Source organism: Thunnus thynnus, chromosome 22, assembly GCF_963924715.1.
Source record: "Thunnus thynnus chromosome 22, fThuThy2.1, whole genome shotgun sequence".
Lineage (NCBI taxonomy): Eukaryota > Metazoa > Chordata > Actinopteri > Scombriformes > Scombridae > Thunnus > Thunnus thynnus.
In genome coordinates, this window is record NC_089538.1 from 26993301 (window position 1) to 27010800 (window position 17500).

General features: G+C 38.9%; 2 protein-coding genes across 2 annotated transcripts in view; both read right to left on the minus strand.

Moving 5' to 3' along the window:
* Positions 1 to 2211, minus strand: part of LOC137174437 (H-2 class II histocompatibility antigen, I-E beta chain-like) — a 46790-nt gene extending 44579 nt beyond the window's left edge. The window contains exons 1-2 of the mRNA XM_067579706.1: positions 2072 to 2211; positions 1637 to 1909 (exon numbers count right to left, since the gene is read on the minus strand). Of these exons, the coding sequence (XP_067435807.1) occupies positions 1637 to 1909; positions 2072 to 2126 (328 nt within the window). The 5' untranslated portion in view covers positions 2127 to 2211. The remainder of the gene's footprint in view (positions 1 to 1636; positions 1910 to 2071) is intronic.
* Positions 2212 to 5888: 3677 nt separating this feature from the next.
* LOC137174185 (RLA class II histocompatibility antigen, DP alpha-1 chain-like) lies at positions 5889 to 14314 on the minus strand. The gene is made up of 4 exons (XM_067579339.1): positions 14165 to 14314; positions 13824 to 14072; positions 9318 to 9602; positions 5889 to 6371 (listed from the first exon to the last, which is right to left on the minus strand). The coding sequence occupies exons 1-4, from the start codon at positions 14235 to 14237 to the stop codon at positions 6250 to 6252; spliced, it is 729 nt and encodes a 242-aa protein (XP_067435440.1). The 5' UTR covers positions 14238 to 14314; the 3' UTR covers positions 5889 to 6249.
* Positions 14315 to 17500: the final 3186 nt, after the last annotated feature.

The following is a 17500-nucleotide window of genomic DNA, read 5'->3' on the forward strand; positions in this document are numbered from 1 at the left end:
TGTGTAATGTGTGTGTGTGTGTGTGTGTAATGTGGTGTGTGTGTGTGTGTAATGTGTGTCTGTGTGTGTAATGTGTGTGTGTGTGTAATGTGTGTGTGTAATGTGTGTGTGTGTAATGTGTGTGTGTAATGTGTGTGTGTAATGTGTGTGTGTGTATGTGTGTGTGTAATGTGTGTGTGTGTGTAATGTGTGTGTGTGTGTGTAATGTGTGTGTGTGTGTGTGTAATGTGTGTGTAATGTGTGTGTGTGTGTGTGTGTAATGTGTGTGTGTGTGTGTGTGTGTAATGTGTGTGTGTAATGTGTGTGTGTGTGTATGTGTGTGGTAATGTGTGTGTGTGTAATGTGTGTGTGTAATGTGTGTGTGTATGTGTGTGTGTGTATGTGTGTGTGTGTGTGTGTAATGTGTGTGTGTGTGTGTGTGTGTGTGTGTGTAATGTGTGTGTTGTGTGTAATGTGTGTGTGATGTGTGTGTGTAATGTGTGTGTGTGTAATGTGTGTGTGTGTGTGTATGTGGTGTGTGTGTGTGTAATGTGTGTCTGTGTGTGTAATGTGTGTGTGTGTAATGTGTGTGTGTGTAATGTGTGTGTGTGTAATGTGTGTGTGTGTGTAATGTGTGTGTTGTGTGTGTGGTGTAATGTGTGTGTGTGTGTGTAATGTGTGTGTGTAATGTGTGTGTGTGTAATGTGTGTGTGTAATGTGTGTGTGTGTGTAATGTGTGTGTGTAATGTGTGTGTGTGTAATGTGTGTGTGTAATGTGTGTGTGTGTGTGTGTGTAATGTGTGTGTAATGTGTGTGTGTGTGTGTGTGTGTAATGTGTGTGTGTGTAATGTGGATGTGTGTGTGTGTAATGTGTGTCTGTGTGTGTAATGTGTGTGTGTGTGTAATGTGTGTGTGTGTATTGTGTGTGTGTAATGTGTGTTGTGTGTGTGTAATGTGTGTGTGTGTAATGTGTGTGTGTGTGTGTGTGTGTGTGTGTGTGTGTGTAATGTGTGTGTGTGTGTATGTGTGTTGTGTAATGTGTGTGTGTGTGTAATGTGTGTCTGTGTGTGTAATGTGTGTGTGTGTAATGTGTGTGTGTGTGTAATGTGTGTGTGTGTAATGTGTGTCTGTGTGTGTAATGTGTGTGTGTGTAATGTGTGTGTGTGTGTAATGTGTGTGTGTGTAATGTGTGTGTGTGTGTAATGTGTGTGTGTAATGTGTGTGTGTGTGTGTGTGTGTAATGTGTGTGTGTAATGTGTGTGTGTGTGTGTGTGTGTGTAATGTGTGTATTATCACAGTTTTAACCAGCAGGTGGTGGCAGAGAGTTGAGTATTAAACATCATCATCATCATCATCATCATCAGTTTTCATGTTTCTGATACATACTGATCAAATGTTTTAATATTTTAGGAGAAAAAACATTATTGATCATATTGACAGTATTTGTGTTTATATGTGAACAGTAAATGTATAAATATATATTTAACAATAAAATAAATATTTATAAAACTGTATTTAAAGATGAAAGTCACTTCCTGTTAAAACAATAAAGGTCTAAACTGTGTAAATAAAATCTGATCATTATAATCAATCAATCAATCAGCAGTTAATGATTCAGTTTGTTAACGAGGTTTAATGTGATCAAACACAAACTCACCTGATTTAGACAGAGCATTGTTGTACCAGATCCCAATGTTGTGTTGGCAGTACGTCTCCCTCTGAGCTCTCATTGCAGCCAGCTCTCCAGCATCTTTGTTGGCGCGTTCTGCGTTCTTCACACCGTGTTCAGTGTATCCAACATACTCCCCCACAACGCTGTCAAACCTGATGTACTCCAACTTGTCGTAGTAATAAGACCTGATGTACCGCATGCCCCCGAGCTCAGTGGAGTTAAACTCACAGCGAGTCACTACGGCTTCCATAAACCCATCTGAAGATAAAACACAATCAGTTTGATTCATTACAGTCTGATCAGTGTATTGATCAGTGATCAGTGTATTGATCAGTGATCAGTGTATTGATCCTACCTGCTGTGTAGACAGAGATGAAGTATTAACAGTGTATTGATCAGTGATCAGTGTATTGATCCTACCTGCTGTGTAGACAGTGATGAAGAGGAGGGAGAAGCTCAGAAAGGATGAAGCCATGTTGCTCTGTTCTCTTGACAAACACTGACACAGTCTGACTGAGAGCTGCTCTAAAAACCAGAGGAGCTGATCACATGACCTGCTGATCAGCTGTTACCAGGCAGACTGTTCACACAAACGTCTGCTGCTGGAGAACCAACTCACAGTCACAGACATGAAGATAAACCAGTAAACCAGTAAACCAGTAAACCAGTGGTTCCCAGACTGGATCAATAATATCACTGTTCATCTGTTGTAATAATGTTTCACCACATTTAACTGTTTCATGTTCCTGAATTTATATTTGAGTTATGAAGCTCTCTGCTCGCTGGTATAAATAAACACTTTATAATGATATAATGTAATATAATATAATATAATATAATATAATATAATATAATATAATATAATATAATATAATATAATATAATATAATATAATATAACATAATATAATATAATATAATATAATATAATATAACATAATATAATATAATATAATATAATATAATATAATATAATATAACATAATATAATATAATATAATATAATATAATATAATATAATATAACATAATATAATATAATATAATATAATATAATATAATATAATATAATATAACATAATATAATATAATATAATATAACATAATATAATATAATATAATATAACATAATATAATATAATATAATATAATATAATATAATATAATATAATATAACATAATATAATATAATATAATATAATATAATATAATATAATATAATATAATATAATATAATATAATATAATGTAATATAATATAATATAATATAATGAAACTGTTAAAACCAATAAGCTCCTGTGTGCATGTATACTGGTATATCGAGGTGAAAAGACAAAACGTTCCTTTGAAGGTTTCTGTGGTCTAAATGTTTGTGAAGCTATAAACTCTGTTCTGAAACATTATTAAAGCTGCATTAATAGATTCTGAACTACGTGTTTTCAGCTGAACAGTAAACTCAATATCTGACATATTATCAGCTGATAGAGCAGCTAATATAGCTAACATGTTAGCAAACATCCACACAGCAACATTTCCAGTAAATATCCAGGTTCAGTGTTACTAACATTAACCCTTCATGTAGATAATCTATAATTATAATCTGTTTAATTCCATCTGATGCACTTTGAGCCGCTACAGCAGGCTAATGCTAATGCTAATGCTAATGCTAATGCTAAAGCTAATGGTAACTCCAGGATGTCAAAGAGCCGTTTCACTAACAGAGTTACAAACATACAAACAAACATAAAATAAATTTAACCAGCAGCTTTATTTCTGCATCGTTTTGTTTCTGCTGCTGTTCAAACTCAGAGAGTTCAGCTCTAAACTCTAAACTCTCTGAGACGAGATGATGCTCTGCTCACATGAAACATGAATGAACAAAAGAATGAAGATTTATGACTCAATAATGAACCTTTATAACTCTTATTAATCCAGATCAAACTACATCATGTCTTTACTGTTAGAAACTTAAAATACTCAAAGACGTTTATTCTACGTGGAGAAAACGTTTCTTCAGGACGTCTGATCTCAAACAATCAAAGAGAAACATTTCTGTATGAAAAAAGTGCTCATCTGTTTTTCAGAGAGAAACTCTGAGACGTATTTGAAGTGTTTTTAGAGTCAGGTCCAGATGGAGGTTTATTGAACCAAAACCAGATCAGACCTGATGTTCATTAGAAGGACAAACTGACGCTCAAACATCTGTATTTCAAACATGAACACGTCCACTAAAAAGCAGTTTGACCTGAGTTTAATATTCCAGTGTTAAGTTCATGAGGTGGACGGGCAGTCCATGCCTTTACTTGAAGAGTTTACCAACTTTTATGTAAACAGTGTCTCGGCTCTTGTCAATCAGATGTAACTGTCTTTTTATTTGTTGGGCAGAAACTAAAATCCCAGCAGGTCTGAATCGAAGGCAACTGGACTTGTTTGAAGACGTTTCTTCTCTCATCCAGGAAGCTTCTTCACTTCTAACTGACTGATGAAGAGTCGCAGGTATTTAACCTCTGTGGGTCGTTATCAAGGTCATTGATTCCACCTGGTTCGTTAGTGCTGCTGTAACGACATGTTGTCATTAGAGTGGTTGGAGGTCACCTGAGGTCAGGTGTGATTGGTTGTTAAGTCTCCTGGGAAGAGGTGAAAGGTCAGGACACCTCTATTCAACCTGATCTGCTGCTCCGTCTCTCTGGTGACTAATGTTTTATTACATCACTTAATGTCCTTTCTGTTTCCCATGAACATATTTAATGATTCCTGGTTGTATTAATAGACCTGATCAATGATATGAAGATCATCATTTTATTAGTAATATCAGTATCAGTCTGTGGCAGCTACATCAGCTGCTGTCCACCAGTGTTAGTATTTCTTTATATTTGGTCACATTTTAACTCCCATTTTCAATAAATGACACATTGGGCCTGTTTTAATGATCTAAGCACAAGTACATTTAGGATGAGTCCAAATCCACTGCTGCTAGTTTAACAGTGAATAAAATGTTTGCAGCACCAGGCGGTTCATAAGGGTTCTACTTATTCTCTTAATTAATCATCGGTGTGTTCTGGGTGTAACATGCAATAAACCAGTCAGAGTCATCTTTCATTCCCATTAAAAGCCAGGTGTGTTTGCAGCTTGGCAGATTGCTGTTATAACAGTTATTAGCTGTTTAAACAACGAGGGAGCTGGACGGGAAAATGACAACTGCATCAGTGTTAAACCAGCAGAGACACTTGTGTTGCACTAAGCGCCGCTATGCGCCGGGTGTAAGATAGGACCCATAATCCTCTGCTCTATGTGTGTGTATTTATCATGTGGTTGGGAACTGGTTCTCAGGCTTCTTCCTGGTCAGCTGACGTCTGGGAACCAGTAAAACCACAGGTTGGATCTGTTTGGTTATGTTGTGTTAAGTTGAAGCTTTAGTTTCTTTATTGATTAGTTGACCTCCTCTAAGTTTGGGTCCTAATTATTCTAATTAGTTTCTTATGTTTCTGTCACTTGTTATCAAATTTTTCATGTTATTAAAGTGTTGTTGTTTTTACCCTTTGACCTTTTGACTTTTTAGTTTGGTTATTTTGTTATCAAGATCATATCATTTCTTTTCTGAGCTCAGTGGTTTCATATAATATATATATATATCCTATATATATGTGTATATATATATATATACATATATATATATATATATATATGTATATGTATATATATATATATATATATATGTATATATATATATATATATATATATATATATATATATATATATATATATATATATATATATATATATATATACATATATATATATATGTATATGTATATATATATATATATATATATACATATACATATATATATATATATACATATATATATATATATGTATATGTATATATATATATATATATATATATATATATATATATATATAAATCCTGCTGCTGAACTCTCGTCAGCTCTCAGATTGTGTCTGTAGCTTCAGTACCAGCATCAGACCTGGTTTCCAGACTCATAAACAACCACAGTGAACATTTGCACATCTTCATTTTCTGACCCTGAATGTAACGAGAAACGTCTGATTGTTGTAAAGGAAACTTCACAGGAAGCTTCAGAGGAAACCATCATTAGGCAGATACATTAAAGATGATTTAACCTCGATTGATCCAGGAAATCCCTTTCAAAAGAGTCCAAAACAGCAACAATCTGACAAATAATGAAAAACAAGAAAAAAAACTATCACACAGATCAGAGTTCATCGCTTTATTGATCATGATGTATTTATGTATCAATACACTGATTTTTCATCTTTATTTGTGACCCTTGTTCACATTAAAGTAATTCATGAGAGTACATGTTCATAAGATGATTATTTGATAAAAACAGTTGAGCATGAAATCAATCAGATATTAATAATGTTATAGATTCAGAGTGAACGTGCTGCAGAGAAATCAGAGGGTTTATGTTGAAGCTGCAGCAGTTTGTCAAAGATCAGAAACGTTATATTTATGTTTATTATACAGAACGCAGACAAACAGGTTCAAGCTTTAAATGAAGAAAAACACGTCAGGCAGCAGCTGCTAACGATGACATCATCAGCCCCAGCCAATCAGCTGCACTCGTTTCCTTTGATGAGGAAGAAGGTTCCAGCCGCCACACCGAGCAGACCGACAGTCAGACCCAGTCCACAAAACACCGCAGGTCCAACACCTGGCTGCTGCACGTCCACATCTGCAGGAATAAAACCACAATATAAAGACTAGAAACCAGTTTCACAGATCACACGTTGCTCTGTGTTGCTGCGGTTTAATGTCGGACTTTATGAAGCATCACAGTCATCATGTTGGTGACTGTAAATACAGATGTTGTTCTTCTCTCAGTAACAGTCTGCTACAGTCTGTGTGTTGGCAGGAAGGATTAATGTTAGTCAGTGAACATAAACTACATTTAAAATGTTTACTGAATGTAGCCAGTAAATGTCCCTCCCAGGCTGCCGTAGGGCTAGATAGTCTTTAGCACCGCCTACTTCCTTGTTGTCAATGTGTTGGTCTGATATATAAGCTGTGCTGAGACGTCCTGGTATGAATACAACACTCTGGTAGCTTCAGTTTGTGAGTCGAGGCAGCGCTGCTGTGTTTAATTCACTATAGGTCCTGTTACCTAGCAACCAGCTCACACGTGTTGATCTTCTGCCTAAATATTATTATATATATTAAATATAATTAATTAATTCAACCCGTTTTCTTTTCGTAGATACTGACGGCCTGCTGTTTAGTTTAGTTTAGTTTTTGTTTTTCTTGTGTCTGACTTGTTGATACAAATGTTTAGTTTGTTTTATTTTAGTTCATATTATTAACCTTTAGTTTCATTAAGTGGTTTCTGTTTTATTGAGTTCTTTTGTTACATAGTTTGGTCAGTTATCTAACTGATTAGCTGCAGTTTGGTCAGTTATCTAACTGATTAGCTGCAGTTTGGTCAGTTATCTCTGTGATTAGCTGTAGTTTGGTCAGTTATCTAACTGATTAGCTGTAGTTTGGTTGGTTATCTAACTGATTAGCTGCAGTTTGGTCAGTTATCTCTGTGATTAGCTGTAGTTTGGTCAGTTATCTAACTGATTAGCTGTAGTTTGGTCAGTTATCTAACTGATTAGCTGCAGTTTGGTCAGTTATCTCTGTGATTAGCTGTAGTTTGGTCAGTTATCTCTGTGATTAGCTGCAGTTTGGTCAGTTATCTCTGTGATTAGCTGTAGTTTGGTCAGTTATCTAACTGATTAGCTGTAGTTTGGTTGGTTATCTAACTGATTAGCTGCAGTTTGGTCAGTTATCTCTGTGATTAGCTGTAGTTTGGTCAGTTATCTAACTGATTAGCTGTAGTTTGGTCAGTTATCTCACTGATTAGCTGTAGTTTGGTCAGTTATCTCTGTGATTAGCTGCAGTTTGGTCAGTTATCTCTGTGATTAGCTGCAGTTTGGTCAGTTATCTCTGTGATTAGCTGCAGTTTGGTCAGTTATCTCTGTGATTAGCTGTAGTTTGGTCAGTTATCTCACTGATTAGCTGTAGTTTGGTCAGTTATCTCTGTGATTAGCTGCAGTTTGGTCAGTTATCTCTGTGATTAGCTGCAGTTTGGTCAGTTATCTCTGTGATTAGCTGCAGTTTGGTCAGTTATCTCTGTGATTAGCTGTAGTTTGGTCAGTTATCTAACTGATTAGCTGTAGTTTGGTTGGTTATCTAACTGATTAGCTGCAGTTTGGTCAGTTATCTCTGTGATTAGCTGTAGTTTGGTCAGTTATCTAACTGATTAGCTGTAGTTTGGTCAGTTATCTCACTGATTAGCTGTAGTTTGGTCAGTTATCTCTGTGATTAGCTGCAGTTTGGTCAGTTATCTCTGTGATTAGCTGCAGTTTGGTCAGTTATCTCTGTGATTAGCTGCAGTTTGGTCAGTTATCTCTGTGATTAGCTGTAGTTTGGTCAGTTATCTCACTGATTAGCTGTAGTTTGGTCAGTTATCTCTGTGATTAGCTGCAGTTTGGTCAGTTATCTCTGTGATTAGCTGCAGTTTGGTCAGTTATCTCTGTGATTAGCTGCAGTTTGGTCAGTTATCTCTGTGATTAGCTGTAGTTTGGTCAGTTATCTAACTGATTAGCTGTAGTTTGGTTGGTTATCTAACTGATTAGCTGCAGTTTGGTCAGTTATCTCTGTGATTAGCTGTAGTTTGGTCAGTTATCTAACTGATCTGCTGTAGTTTGGTCAGTTATCTCTCTGATTAGCTGTAGTTTGGTCAGTTATCTAACTGATTAGCTGTAGTTTGGTCAGTTATCTAACTGATTAGCTGTAGTTTGGTCAGTTATCTCTCTGATTAGCTGTAGTTTGGTCAGTTATCTCTGTGATTAGCTGTAGTTTGGTCAGTTATCTAACTGATTAGCTGTAGTTTGGTCAGTTATCTAACTGATTAGCTGCAGTTTGGTCAGTTATCTCTGTGATTAGCTGTAGTTTGGTCAGTTATCTAACTGATTAGCTGCAGTTTGGTCAGTTATCTAACTGATTAGCTGTAGTTTGGTCAGTTATCTAACTGATTAGCTGCAGTTTGGTCAGTTATCTAACTGATTAGCTGTAGTTTGGTCAGTTATCTCTGTGATTAGCTGTAGTTTGGTCAGTTATCTAACTGATTAGCTGTAGTTTGGTCAGTTATCTAACTGATTAGCTGTAGTTTGGTCAGTTATCTCACTGATTAGCTGTAGTTTGGTCAGTTATCTCACTGATTAGCTGTAGTTTGGTCAGTTATCTCACTGATTAGCTGTAGTTTGGTCAGTTATCTAACTGATTAGCTGTAGTTTGGTCAGTTATCTCTGTGATTAACTGTAGTTTGGTCAGTTATCTCTGTGATTAGCTGTAGTTTGGTCAGTTATCTCACTGATTAGCTGTAGTTTGGTCAGTTATCTAACTGATTAGCTGTAGTTTGGTCAGTTATCTCACTGATTAGCTGTAGTTTGGTCAGTTATCTCTGTGATTAACTGTAGTTTGGTCAGTTATCTCTGTGATTAGCTGTAGTTTGGTCAGTTATCTCAGTGATTAGCTGTAGTTTGGTCAGTTATTTCTCTGATTAGCTGTAGTTTGGTCAGTTATCTCAGTGATCAGCTGTAGTTTGGTCAGTTAAATGTAGATGTAAATAGTTTCTCACCCCACATCCTGGTCAGTGGTTCGGTCAGTGCTGGGTGAGTCACTCTACAGATGTAGATGTCTCCCTGCTGTGGGATGAACTCCAGTCTGGAGGACTGTCTGTAGGAACCATCTGTGTTGGGGTAGGGAACATTGATGCTGGTTCCTTCAGTCACCTTCTGTCCGTTCTTGGTCCAGTAGACTTCAACAGGAGCAGGATAGAAACCAGTCACATGACAGATCAGCGTGTTCTGGACTCCGAACTCCACCTTGTCTTTCGGGTAGATTATTGTACTGGAAGGAGGATCTGTTGAGCAACAGAGTTCAGTACAATATAGATGCATTAACTACAGAGTCATGTATTATAATCTCCATCTCTTCACAGAGGGTCAATATTTTACAGTTTAAAATTAACTCTTTATTGACCCTAGAATAAAAATCAAACATATAAGCACATTCTTTAATACAAATTTTAAAAAATACTAAATAAATATTCACTTTCAATCCTTGTACATAAATGCAGGGTATCCTCAGGTTCAGTTGGGAACTTAAAGGACAATAAATTCTAATATTTACAACCGTAATTTCTTCTTATTTTCATAGTTTTAGTTTCAGTCCTTTTGGTTTTGATGTTTTATTCACCAACTTCATGGCTGAACTCTGGAGATGCAACAATAACAAACCTGAACCTAAATCTGATCACTGAGTTGACTAAATCCCTGAAGGATGATCAGAATCAGTTTAATCAATCGTCAGAGTCAGATTTCCTGCAGGTTTCAGCCTGTTTTAAATGCAGATGTGATGCATTCTGCTCCAAACACACATGCTGTATTAATCAAACAGTTGTTGGGCCTCATACTCCATGAGACAAAGCAGGTCTGCATCCAACTCACAAGGCCTGATAACAGGAAACGGCGCCCAGTTGAGAACAAAGAGAGTCAATCTCGGACTCCATATCCCAACATGCACTGTTCACTTGCACCTCGGTGCTAAACAGGAAACGGTCTCAACAAACAGTCCCTCATTGGCAGAGATGCTCCTGCACAGAGGAAGTCATGATGACACAGCCGTGACATCACCGGCCCTTCGCTCTGACCTCCTGCAGAAGGAAGAAACAGAGTTTCTTCAGGAAGACACAGAACTTCTCTGCCCCGCTCTTCTTCAACTGAGTCGACTGCTGTTTTCTCCGCCACTGAGGACCAGCTTGCTGTAAAACCTTGCCGACAGCACGAGGACGGCCACCGTCAGCATCTGAACCGAGGAACAGAGCCGGACCGAAAGATGGACTGAACACACACTCTGCTCGCTTTCTGAAGCGACCAAGTAAGAGGTTTAAGTCTGGACAGAGGCAGTGTTAGTTTGTGTGTGAGTTTCAGTATCAGTGCTGTTGTTTAACTTTAGCTGTTTAGTTTTATTGCTATTGTTTGTTGTGCTGTTGACGGACCTCAGAGTCCATTTGCTCTGCTTTACTCTGAGGAGTATTTAAAGTTTGCTGCCTGTTTAGTTGTGTTCACCACGCTAGACTGTTTTGTGTTTGTCCCGTTTTGGTGGTTTCATGCCAGGTAGGTTAGTTTCCTTTGTGACTGAAGTTATTTGATGCTCCTCAGTGTTTGTGACAGTCGATGGTGTGACGTCACTGAGTCCTTCCTGACTTTAAGCTCTCTAGTAAAGTGAGTGAAGGTCACCTGACTCATAGTTGTTGATAATGTTCAGAGGCAGCAGATATAATTCTGTGTGTTCAGGCTTCTCTACTCTTTATACAGTTTGACAGAATTCAGTGGATGTTTTTCCTAAAACTTGATTCTGTTTGATGATTTATATTTAACTACTATTGGTTCAATAACTGTTGTTAATATTTTACAGCCAGATGTGAATTGGCATATATTATATATTATATATTATAATACTACGGTGTATATATAGTATTGTAATACTACTGTATATATACAGTATATAGTATTGTAATAGTAATATGTACTGTATATAGTGAAGTACGGTCTTATTGAACAGCCTCTTGTTTAGCTGCACATTAATGTTGTTTCATATCTCCAATATGATCGTTTATTGATCAGACTGTTGACCCAGAACACTGGATCAACCATCCAGGAACATTTAACTGTATTCATCAGGTGATGCTGAACCTGGTTAGAGGTTAAATCAGCTCCCAGTGGAGTGTTGACCTGATTAAATGTATGAAAATATATTTATAGCAGAAAAGTACATAAAATGTTTTTAATGTATCTGACAATAAACTTTTATTTATTGCTGTTTTACATTGTTTATGTCATTTTTAATAACAGTTTAATAAAGTATAAAACTGTAACTCAGACTCACAACAGTTGCTGAAATAGTCACAGACTTTAATCTATAGATTCATAAACATCAACAATCAGCAAAACTTTCACACTGATGTGTTTAAATATGAAGTTTGTTTCATTCCTGCTGAACGTTATTTATCAGTCAGACTCAGAAACACAGAAGCTGTTTGTTTTCCTCATTTGTTATTAATTTATAAACTATAAACACATTTAATCACAAGATTTTATCTTTATTTTTTATCTTTATTTTAATTTAATCAGTACAGTCAGTAAAGGCTTTCCTTTCTCTGATAGGAGCTCAGTGTGAATATACTGATTCATTTTCACCTCAGACACGTTAACTAACTGATGACATTATCATCATCCATTGTAGAAATCCAAGATGACATCAATAACTTAAACAAACGTAACTAAAACATATTTACAGGACAGAGTGTTGATAGATGTTTAATGTTTGGTTATACTGTGCATATATCAGCAGGTATGAGTTTAGTTCCCGTGTAGTTTATGTGTGTTGTTAAGCGCAGAGACACTGGAGACACCGCGGTGGCTGCCACACACACTCACCGCCACATCTTCACCACCTGCACTCACTGTGTCAGTTAGAGAAACACCTGTATGTCAATATCAACCACTACAGTGTTTATTGTACAGGAGATATTGAGTGTGTGGTGTAAAAACGACTCATACTGGTTAACTGGGAGCTGGCCCGCTGCAGGGTAACATTTAACCAGAGATGTCTGACTTTACCATAAGTTGTTTATGCTTGTTTTGGTTACACACATAAGTTCAAGACGTCTGAAAACGTGGAAATAAAACAGTAAAAGTCCGTTCATGGCTGCTGCGGTCCCTCCTCTGCTGCTGCTGAGCGCAAGTGACGAGGGCGGGTCCGATACGCTGACTCTCAACACTGATTGGTCAGGCGTCTAAAGACAAAGAGACTGATTGGTGCCTTGAAGGAGGCGGGACATGAGGCTGATCCACGTGCACATTTCCACGGTGATCTATGAAGGGAAATACGTGCACTTGTGTGTACACACGGTTTTATAAATCTGATTATTTTTTGTGCACACGTGCACTTTTAGTGTGGATCCTACTCACTGTTTTATAAATGAGACCCCAGCTCCGTGTCCTCTGCAGACCAGAGACGAGTCTCCACCACAGCCCAGAGGTTCTGTCTCATACAGCAAACAGCACCAGCAGGGGCGCTGTGGCCTGTTTGTATTGTCGTTGATTCCACCCCTTAGTGCCCCCCTAACTGGGCCCCGCTACTCTGTTTGGCTACCAGGAGTTTTAAAAGCTGTGTGAACGTGAATGCAGCATGTTGTCACACACTGTCAAGTTAATCATCAACGTGATGTGTTTTTTAATATAACTAAGAGGTAAAATGGAGAGAAAGTACAGATCAGGAGCATTAAAACACAAGGAGCCAGAGAGTCAGACAAGCAGATAATCAAGCTAACGTTACTGCTAGCGCTACTAGCCTGATAGTGGCTAACAGCCAGACTATCAACATCACTCTGCTGTTTGTTTATTGAGACATAAACTCTGACAAAGAGCCACCATGAAGGAGAAGAAGTTTTAAAGAGGGACTGTGATATGTACAAACTGTTTCTCAGGTAATAATATAATATCCACTGTGGTACCAGAAGTGTTTCTATTGAGAGGTTAACAGGGTTGATTATTAACATGTTGACATGATCTAATATGTGAACATTTGTTTTCATTTAAATCTAAAATGTTCTTTTAATTCAGGAATCTTAAATATTTCTTCATTATTTAATGTCTTTTTTCCCTCTGAGTGCAGAAATCAATAAATCAATTAGATTAATTTATGGATTCAAAGTGAATGAATCTGAGAAATATGAATAAATTTTAATAAATATTTATAATTATCTGTTTTCTCTCATGATGAGTTTCAGTTTTTAATAATTATAAACAAACCAGGAAGTTAAATGCAGTTAAAAAGATGTTTAGTTTCACAAATCTGAATTTCTTTGATCAGATTTAATATAAAAGAGAAATCGAGTCAGTTGAACCCGACAGGTCATGTGATCTAAAGTGTGATTGATCAGACGCTGTTTTACCAGTAGAGATCAAATGATCAATGAAATATTAATTAAACATCATGAACATTTACTATCACTGCTGATCTGTACTTTAAATACCAATAAAAGAACCAGAATATCTGAGTGTGATATTTGTCTTACCGAGCTGTCGTGGTATGTTCTTATGGACCTGTTGATTTACTTTCATGTTCTGTTTGCAGATTTCCAGGTTAGCCTGAGAGGCTTGAAAAGCGTCCTCCCCGTAGCTGATAGGATCTATAAAGTCAGGCTGAGGGTAAACTGCTTTCTTGTTGGTGAAGTCGGCGTAATACAACTCTTCACCATCCAGTGCGTACATGAACTCTCCATCAGACTCTGAACAGCCGACGATATTAAGATCTCCATGTAGAACTGAAGAGGAAACAGAAACACTGATGTTTAATCTGTCTGTGTTTGTCTCAGTGTATCAGAGCTGAAATGAGTTTAAAGAGTCAAACACTTACTGTCTGCTGAGACACAGGAGAGGATGAGGAGCAGCTCCCACACCTTCATCACCTTCATCACCTTCATCTTCATCAGCTGAAACTCTCTGAAACTCTCTGACAGACTCTGAGCGACTGACAGAAAGTCAGCAGCAGCTGAGCTCTTACACACAGCTCAGCCAATCACAGAGCAGAGATCATGTGATGTCATCAGTGACCAGGTAGACTCAGACAGCTGCAGACGGACTCGATCAGTAATCAATAAACTCTTAAAACTGTGAAGTTTTAGTGAATCTGACTTTATTTTGTTCCAACAGCTGATGAGAAGTCACCATAGTTTTATTAACTTATATTAATTTATTAACTTAACTTTGTTTATTAAAACTTTGTTTATTAAAACTTTTCTGCTGAACATTAATATAAAACACCATCATCATCATCATCATCATCATCACTATGACCTCAGTACATCATCATCATCATCACTATGACCTCAGTACATCATCATCATCATCATCATCATCATCGTCATCATCACTACGACCTCAGTACATCATCTTCATCATCATCATCATCTTCATCATCATCATCATCATTTATCTCCTTCCTGACGACAGAAACTGTTTCATGAACTATAATCAATATCAGATGTTTTATTAGGTTATTGAACAGATGTTCCAATAAATTGATCAGTGAATCATTCTCAGTATTTGAAGCCGTATCAATACTTTAATCTTTATGATTCTTTTATTGTATTTATGTGATTGTGTTGTTTATATTTATGATTCTTTTATTGTATTTATGTGATTGTGTTGTTTATATTTATGATTCTTTTATTGTATTTATGTGATCGTGTTGTTTATATTTCAGCTCTGTGAACGTCACTGAGCTGCAGATAGAAACACAGTTTATCATAATGATCAGAAGGAAAAGCAGCAGTTCTGCAACAAACAGGAAACAAACGATGAAAGAGGAAAGTGTCAGATTTATATAAGTTATATAAACGTTATTCTGACATTTCCTGACGGTTTCACTGCTGACAGCAGCAACAGGACGAATGTGGAGTTTACAGCAGCATCAACACTCTTCACTCAGCAGGACGATCGTCCTAAACAACAACTAAAGCAACAAACTGCTTTTCAGGGTGACGAGGTGGAAAATCCTCGACGGGCCGCGTCGATCACATGACCTCAGACTGAAGATCACAACAAGCAGGAGCTGAAGGAGTCTGCGGTGATTCTTTATTGTTACGTTACAGAATATAAGACGACAAACAGGTTTCACATCAACAATAAATACAAATATTTACAACCGTTAAAGAAATAAGAGTATAAAGACCATCTGACTGTACTGTATGTATGTGTCCTGCCTACCATGTATCAATAAATATCTATATGTGTGACTGACATCAGGAAGGCTGCAGGCCGTCAGAGTCTGTGGTCCTGGAGCCTGCTGGTCTGCTGGAGAAAGTGGTCCTGGAGCCTGCTGGTCCTTCCTGTAGTCCCTGATCAGGTCTTTGGTCTCCTGGATGTTGAGAGAAGTTGTGTCAGTTTGTCTTTCTCTCCTCTTCAGGCTGGTTGTCGTCAGTGAACCGAATCACCAGGTTGCAGCTGTGTGTCGCCATGCAGTCGTGTACAGAGACCAGATTCAGGACCCAGGACCCAGGACTCAGGACTCAGGACCCAGGACTCAGGACCCAGGACCCAGTACCCAGGACCCAGGACCCAGGACCCAGGACCCAGGACACAGGACTCAGGACCCAGGACCCAGGACCCAGGACTCAGGACCCAGGACCCAGGACCCAGGACTCAGGACCCAGGACTCAGGACCCAGGACTCAGGACTCAGGACACAGGACTCAGGACTCAGGACTCAGGACCCAGGACCCAGGACCCAGGACCCAGGACTCAGGACTCAGGACTCAGGACTCAGGACCCAGGACACAGGACTCAGGACTCAGGACACAGGACACAGGACTCAGGACTCAGGACCCAGGACCCAGGACCCAGGACCCAGGACACAGGACCCTGGACTCAGGACTCAGGACTCAGGACCCAGGACCCAGGACACAGGACACAGGACACAGGACTCAGGACTCAGGACTCAGGACCCAGGACCCAGGACACAGGACACAGGACTCAGGACTCAGGACTCAGGACACAGGACTCAGGACTCAGGACACAGGACACAGGACTCAGGACTCAGGACTCAGGACCCAGGACCCAGGACACAGGACTCAGGACTCAGGACTCAGGACCCAGGACCCAGGACCCAGGACCCAGGACACAGGACTCAGGACTCAGGACTCAGGACACAGGACACAGGACACAGGACTCAGGACTCAGGACTCAGGACCCAGGACCCAGGACCCAGGACACAGGACTCAGGACTCAGGACTCAGGACCCAGGACACAGGACACAGGACTCAGGACTCAGGACCCAGGACCCTGGACCCAGGACCCAGGACCCAGGACACAGGACACAGGACACAGGACTCAGGACTCAGGACCCAGGACCCTGGACTCAGGACTCAGGACTCAGGACTCAGGACTCAGGACCCAGGACACAGGACACAGGACTCAGGACACAGGACACAGGACACAGGACTCAGGACTCAGGACTCAGGACTCAGGACCCAGGACCCAGGACCCAGGACACAGGACTCAGGACTCAGGACTCAGGACACAGGACACAGGACTCAGGACTCAGGACTCAGGACTCAGGACTCAGGACACAGGACTCAGGACTCAGGACTCAGGACTCAGGACTCAGGACCCAGGACCCAGGACCCAGGACCCAGGACACAGGACTCAGGACTCAGTTATACTGATGTAAACCTGCTCAGATTAAAGCTGAGACTTTAATGTGTTTCAGTCTTAAAACTTCCTCCAGAAACCGGATCAGAGAAGCTGAACAGGTCTGATGATGATGTAACGCTGTAACGTTCAGAAAAGACGTCCAGCTGACAGCCAGATAATGTTCAAACAACGTTCAAACGACGTTCAAACGACGTTCAAACGACGTTCAAACGACGTTCAAACAACGTTCAAACAACGTTCAAACAACGTTCAAACAACGTGTCAGTGTTTACTGAGGACAGTCGATCAGTGACAGGAGAGAAAGACTAATGAGAAGAATTTCACTTGTTTACGTTTTATAATCAGAGACGTCTGATATTCAGCTGATATGTTAAAGTCCAGTATGTCACATGACACACGTCACATGTCACATGACACACGACAAACTCCAGGCTGATGAAGACGAACAGGAGAAACGTGAAGCTTTAACAACATTCAGAGTGAATCTCGTTTGCTTCATCTGATTATTGATTAAATGTAAAGTTCAGTAGAAAAGAAAC

Bases quoted from the DNA above. Each gene is read 5' to 3' on its own strand.
- LOC137174185 (XM_067579339.1), bottom strand. From the start codon at position 14,237: ATGAAGATGAAGGTGATGAAGGTGATGAAGGTGTGGGAGCTGCTCCTC. The intron at 9,603-13,823 runs GTAAGACAAATA...GTTGCTCAACAG, and splicing joins GAACATACCACGACAGCTCG to ATCCTCCTTCCAGTACAATA. The intron at 6,372-9,317 runs GTGAGAAACTAT...TTATTCCTGCAG, and splicing joins ACCACTGACCAGGATGTGGG to ATGTGGACGTGCAGCAGCCA.